Genomic DNA, 27,050 nt, shown 5'->3' with positions numbered 1-27,050 from the left:
ATAATGGGGAGCATGGGGAGACCTAATCCATGTAATCAAGTATGGCAATTAATTTAGGGAGTTTGGAAAGAGATGGAAGTACACCTGTAAATTAATAATATAATTATCATAAAGGAGATGAAAAAGCATGTACATTAATCATCTAAGTGCACTTTTTAAAAGAGGAAACTACCAAATACCAAGTGTAAAGATGGGTACTTTTTGCTACAATGTCTAGTAGTTAGGCAGATAAAGTTTGTGGTAATAGTGGATTAGATTAGACTGATCAAATATCTTCGTCACTCCATCAGTGAATCATGTAGTTGAGTGCATGTATTAGTAGCCTGATACCTTATCTCATTGCTCATATAAAACTATTATGTTATCGGCCAATAATAACACTACTTGATCATTGATAGCCATTAAATTATCACTATTTAACTCTAATTTTCTGATTGAAAACTACAAAAAGGAAAATACTACACTTACCCATTTTGCAGACCTGACTCCCCCATCCAACTGACGTCGAGTACAACATGAGAAGTCCCCATACCGACCACATCATGTCAGACAGGATGGGGAGCTAGTCAGCGAAATCGGTATGTGTAATCTTGCTCCTACATAAATGAAGTAAAATTGTATATACAAATTCTTAGCAGAAACTAAGTTTATACAACTTTTGGGATATAGAATATCATTTATATCCTAAAAGAGTTTCGACTAATCGTCAATTTTAAAGCTCAAGTGAACAAGCAAAACCAGTCCTTACTCCTCGATTTAGAGTTTGTACTTAGGAAAATCCTATCCACTTCCAAGTCTCCATCAAAATTATACATGATTTTTTTATTTTTGTCTTGAGGCAAGTTACAGACATACACAAAATGACTACTACATTTTTATTGACAGCAGCATTCCTAACTAGGAGGAGAGCATATGCACAGAAAAAGCAGAGAAGCTAATCCTACGCCCTCGCCAACGAGAATATGGCACTACGAGTTAACGCAACTTACATGGAAGTCAATGGTCTTTACATATAAACATCATACTAGAACAAATGTCAGTCACTGGTCAGATGTCCATGTCATAAAAAATTTCTCCATCTTCCTCGTGACAGAACTCATCCATAACAAATCCATCCGACACTAAATTACTGCAAGAAGAATCAGTGGTGAGACCAATGAATAGTCATTTTACAGTTCAGGAGACGCTTAAGTAAATAAACATTTTTACCCACCTCAAGCAAGAAAAACGGAAGCTCACAACTCGCTTTAGTTTTCTATTGTAGAAAAAGAAACTGAAGGACCATCTGAATAAAACAGAAGGGTATTATTAGCCATATATATCGTGACAAGAACACAAATTATGTGATGTATGATAATAATATTCGTACTTACATCGCTCCTTTCTCAAGAAATGGGTCTGCATCAGAATCTGGATTGTAACTGTAAATTTCGCACTCAGGTAGTCTTACAACCTGCATCACTAGGTGTCAAAAAGTGTCTATGCACATTTTGCATTCAGTTTTTGAAGTAAAGTTCACCTCATCCAGAGCCTTGTATAATGTTTCTAGCAGGGAACAGCCACTATCCGCCTCAGCCCATTCCTGTTCAATTTTTTAAGCAAGTAACCAAAGTCAAGGGTCAAGGAGGTATTTGACAATCATAAAACGTTTTTTAAAAAAAAAAAAAATATATATATATATATATATGTATGAAAAAGAAACATGAATATTGATAAAAGGAAAATAGTAGGAACAGATATTTGGAACAGTGAAACCATTTATTATGTCATTAATTACAGATAGTGCGCCAGTCCATCATTATCTGCACTACTTAAATCACATCAAGAGTACAATTGTACAGGAAGGCCGAGCATTAAATGTGCCTTCACTTTACTCCTACTAGTTCAGCAATCAATAAAATAGCACCAAATATTATTCCAGACAAAAGAGCTTTAAGGTGCAAAATTTCCCAGATTCAAGCAAACGCAGAACAGAACACTATACAGAAAAATTACCAGTAAGCTGGTTTGGCGATCTATTACTGGATGGAGAGACATTTACAGATAAGAAGATGCTACAGAGAGGAACAGTTATGGCCATGTGATTCCTGTCATGAAAGAAAATGCAATTTTCTACTTTCTCACATGCATGTGCCTCTTAAAGAGAGATATCTATACTATCCATATCTGGAAAGTAGTATAATTTAATACCTTTGAAGCTTCAAACATGTAAGTCTCAAAAATCTGCTTAAAAATGTCCCAGCTTTCCTCTGTGAAGAACTGGTGAGCTTTCACTGCACTAAAAACCCAAAAAAATCCAAAACAATATCGTAATATGAGGAAATAGCAATAAAAGACACATAGATGCATCATCGGAGTGCAATTCATAGTACTAATATGAATTGTAATGCCAATATGAGTTGCATCAGACACGAAACAACAAAATGAATGTCCAGGATTAGACTTGGGAAATGGAGAGACTTGAACTCTCAGCTCCTCCTAGAGCAACAGTTTTATAAACTGTCTGTCACCTTTTGACAACACTCCCAATGCAATTAAAAGAGGATCATATAGTGGGTTGCCATGTCGCCCAATAAGCTGACAGTGACATTACCCATGATCCTCCTTTATAAGCTCTCTGTAAACGGATACCTGAAGTCGAAATCCGGATACATGTGACTGAGTGTAAGAACCAAGTAGATCAATGTCTTCCGGCTGGAATTAGAATAGACAAAAACCAGTTAAATAGACATACACACAATCCACACTTTATAAACCTATTTGGGCAGCATGCACAACCTGGATCTGCTCAACAGGTATTCTGCTGGTGAAGAGGAGTCAGTGTCTGATGATTTGCCAAGATAATCAAGGATCTGAAGTAAAAAGGGGTATGCCAAACAAGGGAGGGGAAGAAAAAGAAAAAGAAAAAGAAAAAGGAAGAGAAAAAAGAGACACATGCATTACAACTCGATTATTCAAATCAGGAAAAGGTATCAAGATTATTAAGCACAAAGAATAACAATTATTCAATATGCAGTCCAGAGCTTTTTAATTTAAGTAAATAGCAACATATGCATAATTAAAATTGAGATGTGCAAAGAGTAACTATCCTGTTCTCACACTCCACTACTCTAGATTTGGGTAACACATCAGATGTGAAAGAATAAGATAAAAAGAATGTAATGCACACAGTAAAAATATGAATGACGAAAAAAGTATTAGTGGAGCAACATTAAAGGAAAAGGTTACTAACATTTAAATATGTATACATAGTCAGACTCAAAAGTTTATAGCAAACCACGTGGGCAAAATGTCAAATGATGCTTCATTTACCTCGTGCTCCAAGCTGAGAGATAGCCTCTTATCTGTTCCCGTATGCTTGCCTAAAAAGAGACAATAAACTAAGTTTCCCTTTGATAAATAGAAAAAAAACAGATCCAGAACTCCTCATTTTATACTTACAAGAGTATGCTTCAAGATTTCCTTTGATAGTACGTTCTCCGAGATTCAAATGATTCAAGAAATCATTTATCCTGGAAAAATTAAGATTACAGAACAACTTCATTTCAAAATCAAATTCAACAGAGCAAATTACATCTTAGACGCTGAAAAGTTTACCGGTCAAGAGGCGTGTACTCTAAGAACTTCATGATACGCCTATTAAAAAAAATACAGCAATTCCAATAAAAACAAAAGAAAATGCGCTGCGAACACACGCTATATGCTGTAATGTGAAAACGAAACAAAAATTACACAGAATCAACGACAAATTATTTATTTTCAATCAAATTTAAAGGCTAATACTATTCAAATGCATAAATTTGCTTAATATACACGTATACCGTAACTTAAAAGCCAATTCAGACGAAGAATTCACCATTAAAGAAACAAAATCGAACAAAAACGTAAACAAAGTCAAATTGTCTCAGAAACGGAAACGACGAAACAGAAACAAAAAGAACAAAAACGAAAGCACGGGGATCAGTGCAATTACCTTGAATAGGAATTGGAATTGAAGAGTTTCGAGTTCGATAGCGTTGATTCGGTGATTTTAAATCGATTTATAGCGTTGATTTGAAAATGAAATCTGAGGAACCCTAAATTCGAATATTCGAATTGGTACTGTCTGAACGGGGATTAATTATTACATTGATTTATTTTTATTGGATTTTATAGGCGACTTTAGAATTTTGAATTTGGTAGATTGGGCGTTTTGGGCTGGATCAGGCCCATTTCGGCCCATTTGTCATCAACGATAAGTAAATGGATTAACTGAAAACGAACTTTTAATTTTAGTGACTCAATGAGTCCCTAACCTTTAGACTTTATCACAAAGATCCCTATAGTTTTAAAAACATTAATTTTAATGCCATCGTTCGTTTGAAAAACATGTAAATGGTGATAGTGAAATTTACCAACTAGATAATATTTTTTTTTAAATAAAACAATAAAAAGGTAATAGAATCTTAGAATTGGATTACACGCATACACGTGGCACTAACAAAAATTAATTTAAAAAGCCAACAGAGAAGCATTTTTTCCTAATCCACCGAACTCGGACCCACTTTTTACCCGAACTCACCAACCCGACACACCCAACAGATCCACATAACGGAAAGTCGGAAACAAATAAAAAACAAGACATAAAAAAAAAAAAAAAAGGAAATTAAAAACACAAAAAACTGTTTCACTGTTTCGCGAAACGGATCCAATCGAATCGACGAAAAATTCTCTCAGTTTTTCATGTCTCACAAGCTGTTGATTCTGATTCTGAATCTTCTGTTGCTGCTGCTTTTGTTCGTCTGCGAAGCGGTGGCGTTTTCGGCGGGATCGCGGTCGATCCTCCGATCAATTAGTAACGGAGAGGTCGATAACGCCGTCGACTTGAACGTTACGAACTTCGACGCCGTCCTCAGAGATACTCCGGCTACTTATGCCGTCGTTGAGTTCTTCGCTCATTGGTTAGTAACGTTTGAATATAATTTAATTAATTAATTAGTTAATCTGATGATGATATTGTTATTATGTTTATTTATCGGATTATTCACTGTAAACTATTTATGATGAAATTAATCACTTTAGTTATACCGTGTTTGGCTTTAATTGGTTGAGAACAAGAGTGAAACTGTGGTAACTAAAAAGTAATAGGAAGGTGCTTAATTGATTAGCATTGACTGCATTTGGTTGGTCTATGTTGGCTCGTGAGTAGTGGGTTGACTTTTCGTAAGAGCTTAAGTGGTTAAATTGGTGGTTCATTTGGGATGTTAGTACATTCGGATATTGGAAGAACGTGACATGAAGAATGTGACATGTGGTGGATTTTGGGTTGTTGGGGGGCATTTTTTAGTTGCATTCAAACCCTTTTTTTTGTTTTTATGAATCCGAAACTGAATAAAAGCGCATGCGGTGGTGTCCCGTTTATGCGATGAAACGTCATATTTGTAAAATCTATGTTGGATTGTAACAAATGAGGCTGTAAAGTCAGTAGAAAGTAGTGTTTAGCTAAAAAAATTCTTCTCCTTTCCAAAATTATAGTATGACGTATTTTGATTATTTTTATCTTGGGAAACTATTTGAAAATTCTCTTATGAGGCATTTCCGAAGATTTTGTTATACAAAATTCAGTTTGTTAAGTGTTTTTGAGTTGTATGTAAATTTTGATATAACATTCTGTTGAATTATACTTTCTAAACATTTGCTTGCTAAACATAATTATATGCTAAGATTCAATAGAGCTGTTTAACCTCTTATTATTGTTGCTAATTATGGCGAATCTTATGCTATCAATGTGTTTCAATATTTTAATTTTGAGAAATATATCACTTCAGAGTGTTTTTAAGAAATAGATGTTATTTAGTTATTTGATATATACATCGGTGAAAAGCCGTGGCATCATTAATGTATGTTAAAGAACTGCTTGCATATATGAAGTAAATTATATGTGGACAGCTGGCTTGTTTTCCAAGAAGTCGGTCCCGAACAAAAGAGGGAAATAGCTTCCATCATATGAGTAACTATGAATTGTGGAATTATTTACCAAATGACAAGCTTCTCTGTTTTTAATCAAAATATGAAAGTAGAAACAGAATAATTATCAATCTCCTGTTGTCGCAAACTAGTAGTGAAATATACTTTTAATGTGAAATGGAGCCAAAATAGTCAAGTGATTGATATTTATTACCCTTTTTGCAATAATAAATAAAAAATTCCTATAGCTGGGGTCATTCCATTTTTTGCATCAATGAAGGCATCCAAACAGTTTCTTCCATTTTATGGTACCTGAAAGTTTGGATATTTTCCCAGTGATTTTTCCTATTTTTAACACATTGTCGCCTACACAGGCTTGAGATTTTTAACACATCAAGAGCTCTTTTATGGCAGTAACTGTTCTCCCTTTAGAGGTCCACTTGAGCCTATGTGGCTCCTCAGTTGATGCCTAGAATTTGTTGGTTGCTTTACTGTCATGATGTGGAATGCAACTCTTTGGACACAACTGCTGTGTCTACCCATGTTTAACACCTGTTTGGATGCTACATCCATCTGTTTTATTTTCTTAAAAAATGGACAGCACAACAAGATTATTATCCCATTTTGTTAAGCAACTATACCTCTGTACTGTTGTTAATGGTTTTATGCCCTATAGTTGAGATTATTATTACAAACAATTAAAAATTGTAAGACATTTATCCTTGATAAATTCATGCACAGGCATACAAACTATATCCTTGAATCTATATTTCAGGAAGTTGGCATGTTTGTATCCTATGTCTTTATTGTAGTCAGTACACTTTGTTTCCACAAATTGCAAATATCATTTTAGGATAATGAAAATAATTAAAAATGACATTTGCTGTTTGATTTACAATATTACTTGTGCCAATGTTATGATATATGATGTAAATTTTCGTGCAATGCTGGTTTTCAGGTGTCCTGCTTGCAGAAATTATAAGGTAATATATTAGTTTGTTTTGTTTGATATTATCTTATTTATATTGGGTACAATTTAATTACTTGAGTATCAATTATGCAGCCGCATTATGAGAAGGTTGCAAGGCTTTTCACTGGACCTAATGCAGTACATCCTGGTATCATATTAATGACTAGGGTAGACTGTGCATCGAAGGTATTTCTGCTATGTCTTCTTAATTTATTTCCCTTCGGGTATGATGTGCTTGAAGTTGAAGTCCTGGAATTGTTTCTTTCCTAGAAATGTTTCATGGCCTGTATCATTGACTGCCAAACTCTTTGATAAGATTTCAGCATATGTAAAATGACATTTGCTTACCACACTCTTTCTAAAGTTTATTTTCTTTCATTGCCCTACTTTGTATGACATTTCTTCGATATATTGTAGACATGGCTTAGTGATTTTCCCTTTTACTTTTTACTGTTTTCGGCAGCACAGATAAATACCAAACTTTGTGATAAGTTTTCTGTGAGTCATTATCCTATGCTCTTCTGGGGCCCACCTTCTAGATTTGTATCTGGTGGTTGGGAACCTAAACAGGATAAAAGTGAAATATGTGAAATTGATGATGGACGGACAGCTGATCGCTTGCTTAACTGGATCAATAAGCAATTAGGCAGGTATGGGTATCTACGGCTATTGCTTATTATATAATTATACTAACATTTTTTATCCTATTTTCTAGTTTGCAATCTGTGATTATTAGCTTCAAACCTTGCTCTCATTTATATTTGTATGCTCCTATGCAGCTCATACGCCTTGGATGACGAGAAGTACGAAAACGAGCCTCTTCCATCAAATATATCAGACCCTGGACAGGTCTTTCTGAGAGCATAGCCCAAATTTGCTTCATAAATATTAAAAACAAAATCTTCTCCTTTAGTTCAAGTTACTAACTACTGCATTGATGGCTTTGAAGATTGCTCGAGCTGTATATGACATTGAGGAGGCAACAGCCACTGCCTTTGACATCATTTTAGCACACAAGGTAGACATTTGCTTCTGGGTTCTATACTTGTTTGTGTTTTGCTTATTAGCAATTATGATTTCAATGAATATCATGTTGCAGATGATTAAATCTGAAACTAGGGGTGCATTAATAAGATTCCTTCAGATTTTAGTGGCTCATCATCCTTCAAGGAGGTAAAGCTCACCTTTCATTGTGCACCTTTTTTTTGCAAACTACGGTGCTTCTTGCTGTTTGCTGCTTTCATTTGTTGTTTATTTTTTTTTTTTTTGGTTCTGCCTCATTCATTGTTTTACTCTTGAATATTTTGGATCAGGTGTCGTAAGGGAAGTGCGGAAGTACTGGTAAATTTTGATGACTTGTCCTCATTATATGTGCAATCTGATAGACAGGAAGTTGTCATTGGTGATGGGAAGAGTGCCCTGGGAAATTTCCAAATTTGTGGAAAAGAAGTTCCTCGTGGATATTGGGTAAGTACCCAAAGGCACCTTGTTGCTCTGCGTATATTTGAAGCATTGGTCTTTGGGCTTTAGTTCCAGTTTAAAGAGTGGAGAGGGGTCAGGTTAGGTTAGGTTTTAATTAAAATTTTGTGAAAAGAGGGAAGAAAAGAAAAAAGGAGAGAGAGAGAGAGAGAGAGAGAGTACTCTTGTTGTTTATTGCTTAGGTAGAGTTCAATTTATACTATTTTGTTTAACTTAAATTTTCAAGGGATTTTTCTTCAAATCTGATAAAAGTAGGGAAAAAAGAAAAGAGAAGTTTTCTTATTGTCTACTGCTTTGGCAGAGTTCAATTCATACTATTTTGTTTTACTTAAATGTGCTTGGGAATTTATAATTGTTAACTTTATTTTAGAACTAAATCAATATGATCACATTATTACTGGAAATAAAAAAGGATACTAGAAATGACATATTTTATGAACATCAACATGTATGGATGTGATTATACCACTGATGACGTGACTGAGAAGTATGATGTCTTTAACTGTGGATTGTTAGAACAAGAGTTCTTGATTATTTTCTTGTTTTATGATTTTGTGGAATAAGTTTGTGAGAAAAAAATAATTTATTGTTTTTGGCATGCTCTGGGTATTCTTTTGTAGATGTTTTGCCGTGGCAGCAAGAATGAAACAAGGGGTTTCAGGTAATTGATTGTCTTTTTCAAGCCATATTAAATTATCCTTTTAGTTTTCAGATAATTTTAGGTTATCAATCTTTTAGAATAAACCCTGTCATATGCTTATATAGAGAAGGATATACATGCATAGAGTGAATAGGTGTGATGTCCATCTTATGTAAATTTCTGTGTCTTCTCTAGTTGAGTCATTTCTCTGGTGTATTTAATAAGAGCTTGAATTTTTGTCTTTCAAATATAACTTTGACATTTCTTTTTGAAGATATCTTATTCTAATAAAACATGCCTTTTTATATCAGAATCTTCCTATTACATTTACTTGCGAACCAGAGACATTACCTAATGGAGTTCGCTCTTAGAATATACCTGTTATGATTTTATCAAGCGTCTTATATAAGCAGGATGGCCATAATTACTCCATCTGAGCTTTGGCTCATAGGGCCATATGAAAACATATTCTAAAAAAGATATATGATGCAAACATCAAGTAGTGATAGTTCCCTCATGAATTCATGATGAAGACATGGAGAGTTAGCCCAATTTACTGCATAGACATGATGAACACTTGTCTAGGTGTTTGGATAAGAGAAATGAGCTGACACAAGGTGAAAGTTTATGACTAGTTGTTGTGGAACTACAAGGCTGGGCCACCAACTGGTTCATTTCTGAAGTTTTTTGAGAAATGGAGTAGAAGGGAAAGGCAAATTTCTGTTTTCCATTGTTACAAAAAGGATACATATATAAGCATGTGTTGGCATATTGTTGGTGTGAACATTTCAAGGTGGTGATGAGTAACAAAGCAGAGGTCTTCATGTTTCTTTATACAGACTTGGAGACACACATAGATATGCACTTTTATGTAAGTGTGAATTCTGATAGCCAGTAGAGTATTCTTAAATTAAATTCTGGTGGGTGCTTCACTTTCTTTGGCAAACCATAATTTAGCTAAAATTTTCCTAGAATATATGAAAAAGAATAGAAAGTAAACGCTTGCTAACTCCATTTATCGTCATGCTGCCTCCTACAGTATTTGTAATGTAATTTCATTCTTTTTCTTTCTTTCTTTTATTTATTAATTTTGGGCGTTATCACCTATTCATAAGTTTATGCTTACAACATGGCTATTATTTGAGGGGCTCCCTTTAGTTGAAATGTTTTATTAAGTTATTAATTATTACTTAATATTATTTGCAGCTGTGGCTTATGGGTTCTACTGCATTCGCTCTCTGTTAGAGTTGACGACGGAGAGAGCCAGTTTACATTTACAGCTATATGTGATTTTATCCACAGTTTCTTTCTCTGTGAGGAGTGTCGTCAACATTTTTATGACATGTGTTCAAGGTAAAAGCAAATGGAATAATTTTTTTTTTCTTCTGACACTCAAAGCTCCTTTCATTGATTCATTGATATTGATTACTATTGATTTTCAGTGTTACAACTCCTTTCAATAAAACCCGTGATTTTTCCCTTTGGTTGTGGAGTGCACATAATAAAGTCAACGAGAGATTAATGAAGATAGAAGCATCTTTAAAGACTGCTGATCCCAAGTTCCCAAAGATTATTTGGCCTCCAAAGCAGCTTTGCTCTACATGTTATCGCTCTCTTAGCAAAGGAGATACCAAAAACAATCAGATTGACTGGGACCAGGATGAAGTATTCAAGTTCGTGTCTAGTTATTATGGGAAAACACTTGTATCTCTGTATAAGGACAAGGATGCTCTAAGGAACGAGGGTATCGATGGAGTTCTAGAAGATTTGGTGGTCTCGACAAATGCAGTTGTAGTACCTGTGGGAGCTGCACTGGCAATTGCTCTTGCTAGCTGTGCATTTGGAGCACTCGCTTGCTATTGGCGTTCACAGCAGAAGAATCGGAAGTATTACTACCAACTACACTCTTTAAAGAACATATGATAATTAGGAGGGTAATGAGCTCTTTTAAAAATATTAAAAGAAAATGGAAAGAAAAAAGAAATAAGAATTAAAAAAGGGGATTGATAGATAAATTTAGAGAGGTTTTGGTTGTCAGGAGGTAAACGTTCTCATGTGTTTTCATTCCGCAAAATTTCAGGCCCAGGAGAAGTTGGAACTAAGATTGTTTAAACGACAAAACCATATACACAGCCCTTAAGGTGCCCAGCCGAATGAATCAGGCTCTAAATAGGAATCCAGATGACAACCTTGTACCAACTGGCCGTTTTGAGGTCCTCTTCTGTATCCCCTTGCTCATTAAGCTTTTGATTTTGAAATATTTAATTTCGGACTGTACAGATTCATATCATAATCTTAATTTTGGATAAGAGTTCACTTATTTTAATTTACACTGTATTTGGTTAATCGGTGGAGCATGGTTAATTGCAATGGCTCATCGAAGTAGAGCTTATTGATTAAGAGTGAGTACACGTCTGATGCAAAAATACTTCCGTTTGTAATGGAAAAACTGGATGAACAAATACTGAAATAGTTGTAGTTGAGTATGCTTATTGATTTTCTCTTTCATCTTTGATTCTATTTCAACCAGTGTGCTACTTTCTAACGTGTTTCTGCCAAATGTAGTGAAGTGCTGAGAATTGTCTCCGTTTGTGCTAATTGATTGGATAATGCGGAGAAAGACTTTTTGCATAGGTATATTTACATAAGTTAGTGTATTTGATGAACGTATTGATGGTATAGTACCACGATGAGTAGGAAGAAGGAAATTCTTAAACCTGAGGTGCTTGTTTGGGCATATTATCCCATGAATATGGACCTTAACAGTTACCATTGCGCTGTGATTGGAGTTAGAAATGTGTAAGATCTGGTATGGTGGAGTTGGATGAATTGAAAACCATAAAACGTCTTTTCATTAGCAGGGAATTTCTATGAGTTTGTCTCCGTAAATTTTACATGTCAGCTTGCTGGATAAGTGAGAGTCTGACCGAGTTTATGAAAATTAGTTTATAAGTAGTAGTATTTATAAGATAATTTAAGTTTATAAGCATTTGAAATTGAAGTACTTACGTGTTTAGTTAAAGTACTTAGAGTATTTTCAATTATGTTTTTTATTTTAAAGAGCATTTTTTATATAAATAAAGAACATCTTTGCTAATTTTTAAATATAAAGAATAAGATTTTTATTCAAGTTCAATGAATTCTTTAAATTTAATAAAAATGTTTTTTATTTTTATGAAAGAGACTTAACTGAAAGAGAATTAATAAATAAAATACATAAAAACTTGTAGTTTATTAATTACAATTAGGATAGAGAATGAAATTTGACTCTCTAAATGTGAAGAGTCAAATTCACTCTTTAATTTATATTTAAAAGATAAAGAGTTTGTTGGATTCTTATTTTTATGGATAGATTTTTTATAATAAAGAGTTTGAGTCATATAAAAAGTCCTTTAGAGATACTCTTATAAGTGATTGATAAGTAGTTTACGTATTTGGTAAAATGTGTTTATAAGTACATTTTATTATTAAAATGACCAAAAATACACTAAATTATTTTATATGATGAAATTTTAAAATTAAATAGAAGTAATGTGGAAATATACTCAGTGTTTATAACAAGAAAAAAAAAAAAAAAAAAAGTAGTTCTTCCCCAATTTATTTATTTTTTTGGGCTTATAAGCCCTAAAAAGTTACAAACAAACAAATGAGTTTGATTTTCTGATTTATAAGCTTAATAAACACTCCTTAATGCAACATGTGTTTCTCGAAGAATGTTACAGTTAATTCTTGAATGCAGCAATCCATTAACTTTAAAACCTTCAAATTCAAAATTGAGGTTTGCTCAATACAGCATTTAAATACTGTTCTTTTTATTTTATAAAAAATAAGGAATATAAAAAAATCTTATGAACGTGGTTAAGTCGACCGAGTTAAAATGTTTTAGAAAATAATTTTCATATACAATCTTTAACATGAGTGTAAAATCAAACAATAAAAAAAAAAAAGTCATCTTCTCAATTTTTATAACTTTTAATCTGAAAACAGTTTTTAAATAATATATCAAACAAACATTCAAATACTAAAGCACAGCTCAAAATTTTAAATTGCTAAAATACAATTCAAAATTTTGAATTTTATGTTAGATTACAAAAAAAATGAAGAATGGACTTTTTCCTATTGTTATTTTATAAAACATTTTTTTTTTTTTTAAATAAGTTTTAGCAAATATTTATGAATGAAGGGCCTTTTTTTTTTTTTTTTTTTTGGGTAATTAAGGGTGTATGTGCCAGCTTAGATGCACCTCTACTGAAGCCTTGAAGTTAACGATTAGATAAAGTGTCCAGTGGGAAACTAATTCCCCGGGACCCTATGATAACGACTGGATAAACCCTCCAGTGGAAGACTAATCCCCCGAAGTCTTGAAGTTAACCAATTAACGGGAATCGAACTCAAAACCTTTTGAGTAATACATTCAAGAGTCTTTATTGTCTCACCCTGTTTCTGAACAGAAGATGTTGTCATCTTATTCCAAATAATACACCGGTAAAGCAAATGAGAAAAGTAAACAGTGTGTAGGCAACTAAAACAGCTTGCTTTCTCCATTAATTTGTATATACTTATTCTCTTTTTCTTTTTCTTTTTCACAGTTGCCAAACAATTACACTATCCCATTTACAAATCTACACTTCATCTTTTGATTTTGCTTGCTTTGGTAGTCATAGTATAATTGTTTCTATGTACAATGGCATAACTTTTTTTTCTGACCCTACAATCTTTTTCTTTGCAAAGCTAATTAAAATCCCCACCAGAACTCTGCAGTGAGTCATAATGCATTTAAATGCTGCTGATCACAAGCCAATAATGATTCAACCATTGCTTAGATGACATGAAGGATCTGGGCATGCGGCTGAGGGGTCGTCGAATGTTGAGTTTCTTCGTTCGACGATGAACTTGGGGGCTCCTAAGATTACCCAGATGATCAAACAAACAAAGAAACTTAAAATGAGCATTTGAGTTTTGTATTGTGTATGTGTATGATTGTTTAATTGAACACTGCAGAGAAAATGCAGAAGGTCACTGGTTATAAACTTACAGGTTGATGGCGGTGGCGCTGAAAAGCAGTTACTGCTCGTACCATGACATAGATTGGAAGAACAATGCCGAGGGTTCGAAGAAACAAAATCTGCAGGAAATGAGAAAACTTAGAATGAATTTTCTGCAAGTATGAGTTTCTGTAAGTTTATCTGAGTGATGAAATGTAGTCTTACCAAGAACAATTGGAAGGTAAATTCATTGGATCCATTAAGTATGAGGGGAAGTGTATGCCTTAAAATTAGAAGAATCATGAACTGCAGAAGAGAAGCAAATCAATCTTTTTTATCAGAAATTTCAAGAAATCTTCCTTGAACTAGTTTCCGAAAGTTAGCTGAGAGAGAGGGACTTACGATTAGAGCAAATGAACGACAGCAGATCAAGCTTCGTGTAGTCGAAGCTGAATAGTCATCATAGGTAGGTGAATGCAGGAAATTCCGGTCAGTTGAGACCATCGCAATGATTCGTGGATTATTCAACTCCCTCCTGGAGATTTCCCAGTTTCCCCTGAATTGAAATATTGTCAGAGAAAATTATTGGTGAAGTTGTTAAGGAAAAGAAAGAAGTGGAGGTAAATAAAAACTACCTGAAGCTCAATGGAATGTGTCCAAACTGGAAAAGGGGAGGTGGAGCTGTGTAACCAGGCCTGAATTGCTGCATTTTTCACACAATTTAACATTGATTAACAGCTCAATTTTCAAGTTAACATGAAGCTAATGAACTACAAATCGAAAGAAAAATGATAACTCTGTTGGAGTTGTCAACCATTTCAACATTCATGGTTTGCATAGACGCATTGGGAGGCGGGGGTTGCGGGGGCAGCGACCTCGAGCCCGTAGACGGTTTTGGGTTTTTTCCATGTACAAACATTTCTTTAAGTTGTTAATTCTTTATTTAGGTTTGGGCTTAAGAATAGGAATCTTTGTAAAATTAGGTTTAATCTCTTAAACTTAAACACACTTTTCTCTTGTAATGAGTGATAACAAACTTCATTATAAAACAAAAGAGGTGAGACAGTATTGAAATAATATTGACTCTACTGAACGTAGTCTACATTAGGTGAACGAGGACAAATCGCACATATTACTTTCTCTCTTTATTGTTTATGTTTGTTTGTTTACTGTTTATTTTTGTTCCCGTATTACTCTCTATTTCGTTCAAACTCGCCAATTTATTGATGGAATTCAAGAACATCAACTCATTAAAAAGTCCTACCTGGTGGCATATCTCACAAGTGGTGTCACCCTTCTCATTACACCATCTCTGTACACATCTGCGATGAGCATACTGCAAAAATGAACACAGCAAATTGAAACATCAATCCTGCAAAGGAAATCAAACTTTTCCAAGAAAATTATGATGCAATTTGCAGTTTAAAAACATTAATCATGAATCCAAACAAACAATTGAAGGCCTCATATTGTCTTGAGGTCAAAATTTTGCTGCTAAAAGAAGCTGAAAAGGAAAGGGAATTTTGATTTGAAGGCTGTGGTTGAATGGAATTAATTAACTAACCTTCAAGCTGCCACAACAAGAGCAAGGTGTCTCCATATTTGAATCTTCATCTTCATCTTGGCAAATCCTGCACTCCACCACTTTCCCTGGAGTTGATATGTCTCTGAACTCAATCTTCTGGGGAAAATTCTCGACTTCTGAGTCATCAACTGTTGATTTCGCCGCTTCGAGAGACCGATTTCTGCTCTCGATTGCAGCTTCTAGAGTGGATTCTGTCAGCAACCGATCCACCAGCAAAACAAAATGATCTCCCATGTTCAAATTCACACCTCTTCAATAACGAAATTCAATCAAATTCAAGACTAAAACTCCTTGATCAAGCTCTTTACTTTCAATTTTAACTCCTGAAATTCAACAAACATGTACAAGAATTAGAAAATTACAAAAAAAGAAAAAAGAAAACAAAAAGCTTTACAAAAGGAGCAAAAAGATCGAACAATGAAACCAGTAGCTTTATAAAACAGCACTAAAAGCTGAACGGCTGAACCCAATTCAGGTAAAAGCCAACAGTCAGAAGACAAAGGCAACAACCCAATTGAGAAAAACACATGGAGCAACATTCAAAACGCACAGAAAAATGAGAAACGAAACGAACCCAGATGCCAAAAGAAAGAGTACTTTACAGAAACACAAGGCTTAAAAGTTTCAAAAGCCAAAAGGGATGATTATTTATGACTTAAAATAAAAAATAAAAAACAAAAGATACAAAGGTAACAGGGAGAAGAAAGAAGAGACTTACAAGGAGAGAATCGTATTAATTTGTTGAAGCTAAGCCAAGTTAAGAAAAAGCTCTCTCTTTCTGTGGTTGAATCTTCTTATGTATCTTCTTTTCAATTTGGAAAGCTTGAAGCAAGAGGTTGAGTGTTTGCCTTTTGAGAAAACTCAAATCAAAAGCAGCAGAAATACCAATGATTATATATGTTTTTGTTTTCTTTGTTGCACAAAAACACTTTCCTGTTTTCTCGTTGGGTTTTGGTTTTTGTGTCTTCTTCTTCATGCCATGCGTTTGTAATATATATTTATATATGTATGCAAAGGATTCGGCTTTGTGAGTTTGTATCAGCTTGAAGACAAAAACAGAAAAAAACAAAAAACAAAAAATAAAATATATTAAACAGATTTTAGCGGCAAACGAGCTAGCTCCACCATTGCCACCATCTTACGTCAACGCTCTTGTCATTTTGTAATGGGATTTTCTTTTCTCGTCCATTTTCTTGGGAAAGTTTTGGTTTTTCAATGGAATTTATCCAATAATATTTTTCATCTTTATCTATTTACAAAATCTATTTTTATAAAGTAAGACATATCCAAAACTAAGATAGATAATTAGATAAATAGCGTAATTGAAATTGAAATTGAATAATTGGTTAAGCCCTCCAATTTGACCATGTCCAATTTGGTTGACCAAAAAGAAAAAATCAAAATTGGTGAACTATTTGGTGAGCCAAATGCTTGCTTGGTTGACCCATTTGGGTGGAGTTGAATTTAATTTAATTGGTGAGAATTGATCCACATGGATTTTCTCGGATCTGTTTGGTTGACAAGAAAATCAAATGAAGAAAAAGTTGGTTACTTCATTCATTGGTTTTGTTGACAACCACCACAATGCAAAACTAATTATTGGAGAACCATATTCCATGCATTAATTTATTTTATTTTATTTATTCTTTGCTTTTCATTTGCATAGAGGAGTCAGTTTTATCCTCCAATAGGGCACATCTATAAATATATAGAGTAGCGGGTCAAAAAATTTATATTAAAACTTAAAATGGACCAAAATAAAATCTAATTACACATCACATTTATATTCTGTTTTCCTACTCAAAATTATCACAAAAAGAAAAAAATTACATATTAATATTTTTTTTTTTAATGTGAGGGTGGGCCACCCTCAATATATTCTGAATCCGCCCCTATATATATATATTCTCTTGTACATACGTCTTCATCTTTAAAAATACAGACTTATTTCTTTTTCGTAGTTTTGATTTATGACAATTTTTTCATATATTTTCTCGTTGTCAAAATAATTAAATAAAACCGTCTTAAATAATTCTCTCCCATTTTCATTACCATATTAAATGTTTTTTAATGCACTTTTAAAAGTCAAAATATGAATAAACTATACTTGACCAATTTTTTCTATATTATGTCCAAATGATTTGTTCTTTATATATAATCAAAAAGAAAAGAAAAATAAATAAAGCAAAATATAACATATTCAAAGTTCCATCTTAATATAGTTGCACTTAATTTTTAAAATTCTATTATTTATTGTTTCTAATTATATATTTTTTTGAATCCATAATACCTAATATTCTTATTTATTAAAGAATTATTATTATTTTTGTATAATTTACTTGTAATATTTTTTTTTTTTCTATTAACAACATGTCTAGTAAATAAAAGTGTTAATAGATTTATTTATTAAGAAAAGACCCAATTTTTGATTGATCAGCCTTTGACCATAATTAATAAAATGATATTATTAATTTAATCTGTAAATGATTTAATAAGAAATAAGGTGAGGTTGATCAACCAATTTTAGGTCTTGAATAATTTGATTGGATTATCCTGAAGGTTGGGTACATTATTGTGTACTTATGTTCAACTAATTAATTATTTAACATATATTTTGCTAATAATGTTTGATTAATTTAAAATTAAAATAATATAACCAAGATTCCAATAATGTACTAGTTCATGAATAAAATATATAGCCCCATGAGGCCCATGACCAATTATAGAGAGTTGAGAACTTCAGTCAAAAGCTTTATTTAGTACTAGGTAATTGCTTAGGACCAATATACCTTAATTTAAGGGTCTCACAAATATTTTATAATATATGAAATTAATTTTTTTTTTTATATATATGAATTTATCTTTTCATGGTATATTTTAAGCCCACTTGATTACCCTTTTAGATTTAATTAAATTTTTCTCCTCATCATTAAATAAATATGCAACAAACAATAATATCTTTGACAAATTAATTTTCCCTTCTATTTTCTCGCTTTCCAAACACTCTTACTCCTAAAGATTCATCGATTTTCAGTAGTCAATAGGAAAGAAAAAATCTTGAACGAAGAACTAACGCCCTATAACTTAGTAAATTTCCAAAAAACTTGGACATTTTTCTTTATATACAACTGCAAAACATAGAGGAATAAAAAGTGTTTTATATTTACCCTTTAACTTCTCATTTATCAACGGTTAGATTATTTCAACTCAAAGGCTGAAAATTTAAGTCACCATTTTAAGTAAAAAAAAAAATTAAGTCACCATTTATATATATTTACCTTTAACTTCTCATTTATATTAAAACGTCCTGGCTAGAGAATAACTCTCTCTCTCTCTCTATCTACATATATATGGACAAGATCTTTTACTTTAATTTGTGACTTAAATTGAGGTATAAGTTTTCGGCCGTTGATATTTTGCAGTTTAATGGATATAAAATTGAGATATCTTATTTAAATATAAAATTTCTTTAGGTACCTTACCAAAAATCTGTTGGATGATAGTCCAATGAACCTTTATCATATTTTCGATAAAATGGTAACATAACTTTAGTATTATATTTATAGTAACATCTGATTATAATCTATCGATAAAAGTATTTTCAGGATCTGCATCTAAAAATAACATATAAACATATTTTATTATACACATTTTATCATAATTGAGTAGATACATATAAATTCGTAAGAATATACAATCAAAAGAATTTTTATGAACAATGCTATGAACACCGACATTTTGTATCGAATTTTTATATTAAACGATGTATCCACTGAATCAGACGAGCCACGTATCACGTTAACAAATAATCCGTGAATGAACGGTTGTCCATCAAATATCGACGATCGTCCATTGTTATTGGACAGCCGTTCATTTGAAATGGACTCCCATCCATGTTGTATGGATGGCTGTTCACCTAGAATAGACTTCCGTTCATAGTTTAAACCAAAAAAAATTGGCCTAAATTATTTATGGACCGTCCATAGTTCCATCTTTTAATATTGAAAAATTTTAAATTTTAAATTTATTTAATGAATCCTAATTGAGTTAGTGCCTTATTCTTATAACACTTGTCCAATTACTTTGAATATAGACAAAAATTTAATGAAGATATCGACATTTACTTCTTGGATTGAGACCAAATGTTGTACATTTTTTTAAATCAAACAATGGATGGACACCTGTCCATTCTAGGTGAATGCCCATCCATAATATATAACGGGAGTCCATTGTTATTTTCTCATGGATAAGCGTCCATTATAAGTAAACAGCCGTCCAATAATCACGAACGCCCATTTTTTTGCTTTTAAAATTTTTTGGACGAGTGTCCATCTTATATGGACGCCAGTCCATAGTAAATAGACACCCGTCCATATAAGATGGACGGGCGTCCATTATTTTTCTTTTAAAATTTTTTGGACAGGCGTCTATATAGTAAATAGGCACCTGTCCATATAATATGAACGGGAGTCCATTAAATATGGGCAGGCGTCCATAAATTTTGGATGGCCGTTCATTCACGAAAGACTCCAGTGTAGTCTTGTCTAACTGGTTGTCATATTCTTCGGTACAAAAACTCGATGTAAAATTTCGATGTCCGTAGCATTACTTTATCATGTTTTCAATAAAATGGTAGCATAACTTTAGTATTATATTTATAGTAGCATCTTATTATAATCTATCGATAAAAGTATTTTCAGGATCTACATCTGAAAATAATATATAAACATATTTTATTGTACACATTTTATCCTAATTGAGCAGATACATATACATTCGAAAGAATATACGATCACAAGAATTTTTATATGGCTGTGACAGAGAATTTTAGACAAATAAAAGATTAGGGCTAAATCGGACACTATAAATTTATAAAAAAAAACTGCCTAACAACCCTCCACAACGAACTTACAATTCCCCAACTGCACCATCCAATCTCTCCCTTCCACGTTTCAACCTTTCCCGCCAAAACCAACCGTCTTCCCAGCGTAACAAAATCAGAACAATCACGAAGCGAAAATCAAAAACGAAAACAAAAATCTAAAGCTTTATCAATGGCGACCAAACTAATCTTCTTCTTCATTTCACTCTTCCTTCTCCCTCTCCATCTCTCCACCGCCGCTGACACCACCACCACCAACACCACCCACATCCACTGCGCCGCCGACGTCCTCTCGAACTCCGGCTCTCTCTCCATGTCTCTCACTCTCCAACTCTTTTCCAGAACCCTCACCTCCCATTCACACTCACATTCCCACTCAAATTCTTACCCTCACTCCCACTTTCACTCTTCTTCTCTCACCCTCTTCGCTCCCTCCGACGCCGCCTTCGCCGCCTCTGGCCAACCCTCGCTCTCCATCCTCCAACTCCACTGCTCCCCTCTCTTTCTCACTCTCCACTCCCTCAAAGCGCAACCTTGCAACTCAAGAATCCCCACTTTATCCCCCAACCACTCCCTCATCGTCACTTCTTCTCCTTCCAACGACGGCGAAGTCTCTCTTAACGCTGTCAAGATTCACCCCTCGCCGTTGTACGATGATGGGTCGTTGATCATCTTCGGAATAGACGAGTTTTTCAACCCAAATTATCGCGGTTCAGCCCCCACCACGAATACCAAAAACAACCCGAGTCTTGAATGTGGGGTGTCGTTTAATTCGTTTGTGAGTGCGTTTAAGGACGTTCCCGAGGTTTTAAGATCAAAAGGTTACTCTTTCATAGCGGCATTTCTTGAATTACAGCTGCTAGGGTTTAATAAAAAGAATAACATTACTAATTTATTGACTTTGTTTGCCCCTGATGATGATGCTTTGATGAGTTACATCGTAAACGTGAGTGAGTACTCATCGTTGTTGTTTAGGCATCTTGTGAATTGCAAGGTTATGTGGAGTGAATTGGTGGGTTTTGATGATGATGTTGGGGGGGATTTTGTGATCGGGACATTCTTGGAGGGGTTTAAGTAAGTGTGACAAGATCTGAAGATGGAATGTTGATGCTCAATGGAGTAGAGCTTACCAATCCAGATGTGTATTACAGTGACTGGCTGATTGTTCATGGCATTCCTGAGGTTCTAGTGGTGCCAAAGGGGCAAGAAAAAATGGCTGCGAATCAACCGGCTTCTTCGAAGATTCATGAGCAGATTAATGCTCCGGATTAAGGCCTTTTTGTTACTTCATTAGGATATTTAACTTGTTTGAGATTTTGATCTTATAGATTGAATCAGTCTTCATTAAGATTGTTTAGGCCTCTTGAAATTACTGAAAATTGACAAACAAAAAGAGTTTCTGGTTCTGTTTCTTGTGCATGCTATGAATGAGTACATCTTCTGTTCATATTCATATTCATCTGCTGTTTCGGATTGCATTTCCATTAGCAAAAGTTTGTCGAAGTGGAAAGCATATCAAAATCACAAACAATAGGTCAAAGATTCTAGCCCATGAGCCATTATTATTAATGATAATAGAGAAGAAGATAAAGCCAAAATCCCACAAAAGGGAAAGAGATTAATGCATACCAATTAACAACTAATTGCTTTTACTTTACTATACACAGGTAACAGAGTACACTAGAAATGGCTATAATATGCCTACAACTCAAGATGGAGCTTCGCCCCATTTTGGTTCCTTCCCCTAATAGGGATTACAGCAAAACTCAGGATTAATAACCAACTGTTTTTTCTATTTATACTAAATTGTATACTACAACATCTAGACTTCACTTGAAGTGTTCGGCCTTGATACATGATTATTGCTATATTCGCTAACATTTTTCTTCTGAATCCCACTTATGCATTTTATTGGTAAGGATAGTTTCACAAACTCTTCCTCCCTTCGGGGGCGGTTCGCATGGAGTATCCAAAGAACGAGGCAGAGCAAGACTCCGCTTGAGATTAAACCCAATCCTGCATTTACAATTTTTAGATAGTGCTCCAATGGCGGGCAGTAGTTCGAGGTGATGTTTTGAAATGTGTCCCGGACAAAATTGCAATCCTGAAGACTGAGTAAAGGTGGGGTGTAATGCTCAAGAGCATAGATTTCTTGCACGGCCGATGCCAACTGCCCATAGAAGTATGGGGTCACCCTTCCGGCAGTCCTGCACAGCCCAGATGCATCAACTTTGCAAGTGTAGTTCTGCCAAACCTGAAGATAACCATGAAGAAATTGAGTTAATCTAAACTGTTTTGCTTCAGTGCATAATACGAGTGAGGTTTCAAATTTCATAAATGTTTTAAGTTCATTTTCCATTCAGTGCATAATTCGAGTGAGGTTTCAAATTTCATAAATGTTTAAGTTCATTTTCCTTATAACCTTAATAAGGGTCTTCCAGTGTTGTATATTGAATAAATCAAGCAGCACCCAAATATGTCTTTACAAGATGTAGATTTTTTTTTTTAATAGAAAAGAGAAGCATTAAATATAAATCCATGTATAAAACGTACCTCAGAAGCATTTGCTACAGAGACTTCTTGAGGCCCACACTGACGGTCTTGTAGCTGAGAGTCATATGGGTAACATAGTGCAGGCATCATAGGTCCAGACTGATTGTAATAAAACTGGTAATCTGGAGATGGATTTGTATCGGCAACAGAATATATAAATTGATTGACGACATTGACAATGTCAGTGATGACTTGTTTACTCTTAATGAGAGTTTGGTTTGTTGTTTTCTGGTCAACGCATGGAAGAATGTTGCTCAGAGCAGTCTCGGCATGAGGATGGTCTACCCATTCACCCATGGCCATACAGGTGTCCGATACTGCACTGCAATATGAAAAACACAATTTTCCTGTCAGTTTGTGCAAACGAGATCTAAAGAGTAAGAATGGATACATACTGAATTCACATTTCATCTAAACATAAAATGAAGTAGAGAAACATAAAAAAAAAATGTCTGCATCCAAAATCGCATTATCTTAGTTTCGAGGATCATGGAAACTTCGAAAAGTAGAAATATTGAGCATTGCACACCGATGAACTTTAGGAAGAAGACAATTTAAAAGCTAGAAATTTTTTATTTCATCTGCACTCACAAATAAGTAGACAAGTTTATAGAGATCCCCATCAGAAATCCAACACTCACTTGTCAAGGATTACGAATACTCCACATAGAATGAATGTAATTGCCACTAGTAACCATCCACTCACAATGAATCTGCAACAATATACTGAAACATCAGGCAGAGATATGGAAATCATCCAGCAAAATGGAGCTTATTGGTGCTTAAAGTAGAAAACATGTCAACCACGTGCACTTACATATGAATTGCATGCTGGTGCCCAAGGATAGAGAGGACTGCAACCGAAAAAGAAAAAAGTCAGTGGTACATAATAAACGAGTTGATGACAAAAATTAATACAAGTATCAGTTAAATAAGATTTCTCAACAATACATACGAAGACCAATGAGGGATAGGAGAAGCATCAATGCTGCTACAGTTATCAATGCAGATCGCCTGCAACAACAAATTCAAAACTGACCATTAACATTTTTAGTTCCAATATAGATTCCATTTCAGGTAATACTATCAAGATTTTAAGTGCATACACAGCATTGAAGACTTTTTTTATTTTAGCAGAATTTTCACTGGTCTTCTCATTCAGAGTATTTGCTGCAGTACTTAAATCCACATTTAACTTGTCAATGTCATCCATGACATTAGAAGGAAGGAAAATCTGGGCCACATTAATAGTCTTTGCTAGGGAGAGATACTCTGTAACATTTCTCAGGGTTTCCACAGTGTAGTCTGATTGGTTTACAACATACTTTAAAGTACGCAAAGCTTCACCATGAAATTCATCCTGCCCAACCGAGAGAAGAATGCATCCAATCCTGGTGATAAAGGATAATCTATTAGCGGGCAAAATAAATGAAGAGGGCAGTTCAAGAGATTATTTATCATGTGACAAACAGGAAAATAAAATAATAATAATAATTAAAAAAAAAAAAAAAAACAAGGCATGACGGGTTTAGAATAGGACTGATTCTAACTCTCATATTTGTTCTAATCTTGTTCGGCTTTAAGAGCCACCACCTCCATGTACACAGTTCAAGGCATATGAACACAGATAGTAAACTCCCAAAGAAAGCACACATCTCCATAGGAGACTTTTGGAATAGGTTTCGATCTAAATGATTCTGGAAGTTGGGCCAAATGAAGAAGGTAAAAAGTAAGTAAGATGTAAAACAAGATAGAATCCTCATAGTCTCTGACAGATATCAATGACTTCAACCATTACAGTGAAAATATCATTATACTTGAGGTATAAAAATTAATAAGAAAAGAAAAAAAGAAGCATGAGTTCAGATGATTACGCTGCAGCACAAGTGAACACTATGAGCAAGATCAAACAAATTCTCTGCGATCGAGCTGATCCTTCGCCTTCAATCGTTATTTTCCATCCACAGAAATGATGTATCACAAGAGCCACGCCAAATGAAACAAACCAGAACACTGCCAGAATGAAGCCAGCCGCACCCGTAAATCCAACAGACTGCATACACAATGGTCAGAAAACTTATGTCACTCATGCCTCTTAACTCACAATTCAGTCAGGAATCTAAAAATCAAATGACCAAGCAACTTCCTCCTTCAATTCATCTTCTTATATACTCAATCTTATGCTAAAGTTTTCTAAGCATAAGATTACTTTAGCCTTTTCTTCACAATCTAAGCCTTATCAATGTGATATGTGTGAACAATTACTCTAGCAATCACAACATTGGCGGATTAATCAAATCACTACTAGAATGTAACACAGAAAATGCAGGACTTACAGCCCAGTAATGCTTATTGGTGATATCCCAGCCGCCCCGATATCGCCTGAACCGATTAAGAATGTCAGGCCTCTTGGTCCTGTTTGCTGCCAACACTAGAGACTCTAGCGGAGCTGGCCCCGGAGCTTCTGCAGAAGCATAAATCTCATTCTTCCAGGCTCCTAAATTATGTTCTCCTGCACTCACAACAACAAATTACAATCAAATCATTACCACATACTTAAAATTTCCCTTTTTATTTTCTTCAAAAAGAAAAAAAAAGTATCTTTTTTTCTCATCTTTCCTTATATTTTTCTCGGCAACCAAACAGAACCAAGATTACAAAACCCAACACATTACTAAGATTTAACAAAAACCCAGAAACCAAAAGAGTGGCAACAAACCTAGAATGAACTTGACAGGATCATCATGGGGTCCATCAGCTGAAACAGAGCTCAAAGAAGGCAAAAAAACAAGAACAAAAACGAAGAATGAAGAGCTAGAAGTAGCCATCTTCATTTCATTTGAGATGAAACAACAAACAAACAAAAAGGCCGAAGGTTTTCTCACTCAATCATCATAAAGATTTGGTCCTTAAGAACCGAACCAAATCAAGAAATTGAGAGAGAATTAAATGGGAATGAATTAGCTGAAACAGAAAAGGAAAGAGAACAAAGAGTGAGTCACATGACGAAGAGGAGGTTACTATAAAGGCGGGTGTGTTTAATGAGTGAATGTGTTTTAGAAGACGTCATTAAGTTAAGCAAAAGCACATGCTAACCAAAAGCACTTATTTAATAAGCACTTCCAAAAAAAAATTAGTTTTTTTTTTTTTTTTTGGTTATATTTACTTCATATTGCCCTTTTTAATTAAACAAATCTTTAAAAAAATATATTAAGACCGATTTGATATAGAATTTTAATCAAACGAAAAATAAATATTATAATAAATGTTATAAAAAAGGAGTTTCGAATATAATTCTAAAACCCGAAATAAGATATAACGTGTTTTTAGACATTAAAAATTATATTCGAATCACAAACCGAACTAATTATCGACCCAATTATAAATGAGTGTCCTAATTGTTAAAACTAATTTTAGTGTAGTTGAATAAGTTGGTAGAGATTTTAGGTTTCTCATAAATTTTTGGAAATTAAATAGAATTTTAACAAATTTTATGAACGTTTTGCAAGGGCATTTAAGTAAAAGAACATAAAAGTAGTTTGGGATCCTAATGAATGGGAACAGAAGTGTTGTTTTTTTCGTAAAAAAAATCCTAATTTAGTTGTCTTTGGTTGAGCGGTTTAAGAAATCATTATCCACTGTGGTTAGGTACACAGTACCACTCTCATCTCACTATTATATTTGTTAAACTGAGCTAATCAGGTCCGTTAAAAGGTGGGACCTGCGAAAAGCTTCTTCCTTGTGTGTGTGCGACCTTTTTGCTATCACGTGATGTAATCGGACGGTCTCTATTAAGTGTTTATAATGTTGATGATGCATTTAAAAAATGTCTACAAAGTACAAATATAACCCAAAAAAAATTTGTTGAACAACTCAAGAAATATATTTTTTTTTATTTTAAAAAATAATATTCTTAAATATCAAAAAGATGAAAATAAGATCTTATATTTTAAAGATCTAGGATTATGCCTAATATAATATTATATTATATTAAATTAGTGTTTTTAAAA

The 27,050-nt window shown here is 33.9% G+C and overlaps 4 protein-coding genes across 7 annotated transcripts; 1 reads left to right on the top strand and 3 right to left on the bottom strand.

Annotated features, from left to right (window-relative positions):
• Positions 1-463: 463 nt before the first annotated feature.
• LOC116143943 (repressor of RNA polymerase III transcription MAF1 homolog) lies at positions 464-4,120 on the bottom strand. Of its 2 annotated transcripts, none has more exons than XM_031429386.1 (11): positions 3,974-4,120; positions 3,598-3,703; positions 3,442-3,512; positions 3,313-3,362; positions 2,779-2,852; positions 2,632-2,694; positions 2,191-2,278; positions 1,520-1,582; positions 1,374-1,453; positions 1,214-1,285; positions 464-1,129 (listed from the first exon to the last, which is right to left on the bottom strand). In XM_031429386.1, exons 2-11 carry the CDS (start codon positions 3,627-3,629, stop codon positions 1,048-1,050), a joined length of 675 nt encoding a protein of 224 aa, XP_031285246.1. In that variant the 5' UTR covers positions 3,630-3,703; positions 3,974-4,120; the 3' UTR covers positions 464-1,047. The 2 variants fall into 2 exon arrangements, with proteins under 2 accessions (XP_031285246.1, XP_031285247.1); XM_031429387.1 differs by having other exon boundaries at positions 3,598-3,636.
• Positions 4,121-4,612: 492 nt separating this feature from the next.
• On the top strand, positions 4,613-11,361 carry LOC116143952 (sulfhydryl oxidase 2). Of its 3 annotated transcripts, none has more exons than XM_031429400.1 (12): positions 4,613-4,940; positions 6,905-6,929; positions 7,010-7,102; positions 7,385-7,566; positions 7,696-7,765; positions 7,866-7,934; positions 8,016-8,089; positions 8,230-8,383; positions 9,016-9,056; positions 10,242-10,388; positions 10,478-10,921; positions 11,116-11,361. In XM_031429400.1, the coding sequence occupies exons 1-12, from the start codon at positions 4,723-4,725 to the stop codon at positions 11,135-11,137; spliced, it is 1,539 nt and encodes a 512-aa protein (XP_031285260.1). In that variant the 5' UTR covers positions 4,613-4,722; the 3' UTR covers positions 11,138-11,361. The 3 variants fall into 3 exon arrangements, with proteins under 3 accessions (XP_031285260.1, XP_031285259.1, XP_031285258.1); XM_031429399.1 differs by having other exon boundaries at positions 10,478-10,969; XM_031429398.1 differs by having other exon boundaries at positions 10,478-11,361.
• A 2,239-nt stretch (positions 11,362-13,600) lies between these two features.
• On the bottom strand, positions 13,601-16,697 carry LOC116143959. Its single transcript, XM_031429410.1, has 8 exons — positions 16,324-16,697; positions 15,585-15,928; positions 15,285-15,356; positions 14,656-14,723; positions 14,423-14,576; positions 14,246-14,326; positions 14,071-14,160; positions 13,601-13,938 (listed from the first exon to the last, which is right to left on the bottom strand). Exons 2-8 carry the CDS (start codon positions 15,837-15,839, stop codon positions 13,855-13,857), a joined length of 804 nt encoding a protein of 267 aa, XP_031285270.1. The 5' UTR covers positions 15,840-15,928; positions 16,324-16,697; the 3' UTR covers positions 13,601-13,854.
• Positions 16,698-22,047: 5,350 nt separating this feature from the next.
• LOC116143957 lies at positions 22,048-26,091 on the bottom strand. The gene is made up of 9 exons (XM_031429405.1): positions 25,760-26,091; positions 25,377-25,552; positions 24,915-25,093; positions 24,147-24,431; positions 23,996-24,054; positions 23,858-23,894; positions 23,682-23,753; positions 23,041-23,362; positions 22,048-22,741 (listed from the first exon to the last, which is right to left on the bottom strand). The coding sequence occupies exons 1-9, from the start codon at positions 25,872-25,874 to the stop codon at positions 22,310-22,312; spliced, it is 1,677 nt and encodes a 558-aa protein (XP_031285265.1). The 5' UTR covers positions 25,875-26,091; the 3' UTR covers positions 22,048-22,309.
• Positions 26,092-27,050: the final 959 nt, after the last annotated feature.

The sequence above is a fragment of the Pistacia vera genome, unplaced genomic scaffold (genome assembly GCF_008641045.1).
Source record: "Pistacia vera cultivar Batoury unplaced genomic scaffold, PisVer_v2 Contig435, whole genome shotgun sequence".
Classification (NCBI taxonomy): Eukaryota; Viridiplantae; Streptophyta; class Magnoliopsida; order Sapindales; family Anacardiaceae; genus Pistacia; species Pistacia vera.
This window is presented reverse-complemented; position numbering and strand designations above follow the sequence as displayed.

Excerpts from the sequence above, each read along its gene's own strand:
- LOC116143943 (XM_031429386.1), bottom strand. The coding sequence starts at position 3,629 with ATGAAGTTCTTAGAGTACACGCCTCTTGACCG. Across the intron at positions 2,279-2,631 it reads TATCCGGATTTCGACTTCAG|TGCAGTGAAAGCTCACCAGT; the intron begins GTATCCGTTTAC and ends TTGGGTTTTTAG. Across the intron at positions 1,454-1,519 it reads TATACAAGGCTCTGGATGAG|GTTGTAAGACTACCTGAGTG; the intron begins GTGAACTTTACT and ends CTAGTGATGCAG.
- LOC116143952 (XM_031429399.1), top strand. The coding sequence starts at position 4,723 with ATGTCTCACAAGCTGTTGATTCTGATTCTGAATCTTCTGTTGCTGCTG. Across the intron at positions 6,930-7,009 it reads CTGCTTGCAGAAATTATAAG|CCGCATTATGAGAAGGTTGC; the intron begins GTAATATATTAG and ends TCAATTATGCAG. Across the intron at positions 7,935-8,015 it reads ACATCATTTTAGCACACAAG|ATGATTAAATCTGAAACTAG; the intron begins GTAGACATTTGC and ends ATCATGTTGCAG.
- LOC116143959 (XM_031429410.1), bottom strand. The coding sequence starts at position 15,839 with ATGGGAGATCATTTTGTTTTGCTGGTGGATCGGTTGCTGACAGAATCC. Across the intron at positions 15,357-15,584 it reads CTTGTTGTGGCAGCTTGAAG|TATGCTCATCGCAGATGTGT; the intron begins GTTAGTTAATTA and ends TCATTTTTGCAG. Across the intron at positions 14,327-14,422 it reads GTCGTTCATTTGCTCTAATC|TTCATGATTCTTCTAATTTT; the intron begins GTAAGTCCCTCT and ends TCTCTTCTGCAG.
- LOC116143957 (XM_031429405.1), bottom strand. The coding sequence starts at position 25,874 with ATGAAGATGGCTACTTCTAGCTCTTCATTCTTCGTTTTTGTTCTTGTT. Across the intron at positions 24,432-24,914 it reads GTGTTCACTTGTGCTGCAGC|GATTGGATGCATTCTTCTCT; the intron begins GTAATCATCTGA and ends CTTTATCACCAG. Across the intron at positions 22,742-23,040 it reads CTGTAGCAAATGCTTCTGAG|GTTTGGCAGAACTACACTTG; the intron begins GTACGTTTTATA and ends GGTTATCTTCAG.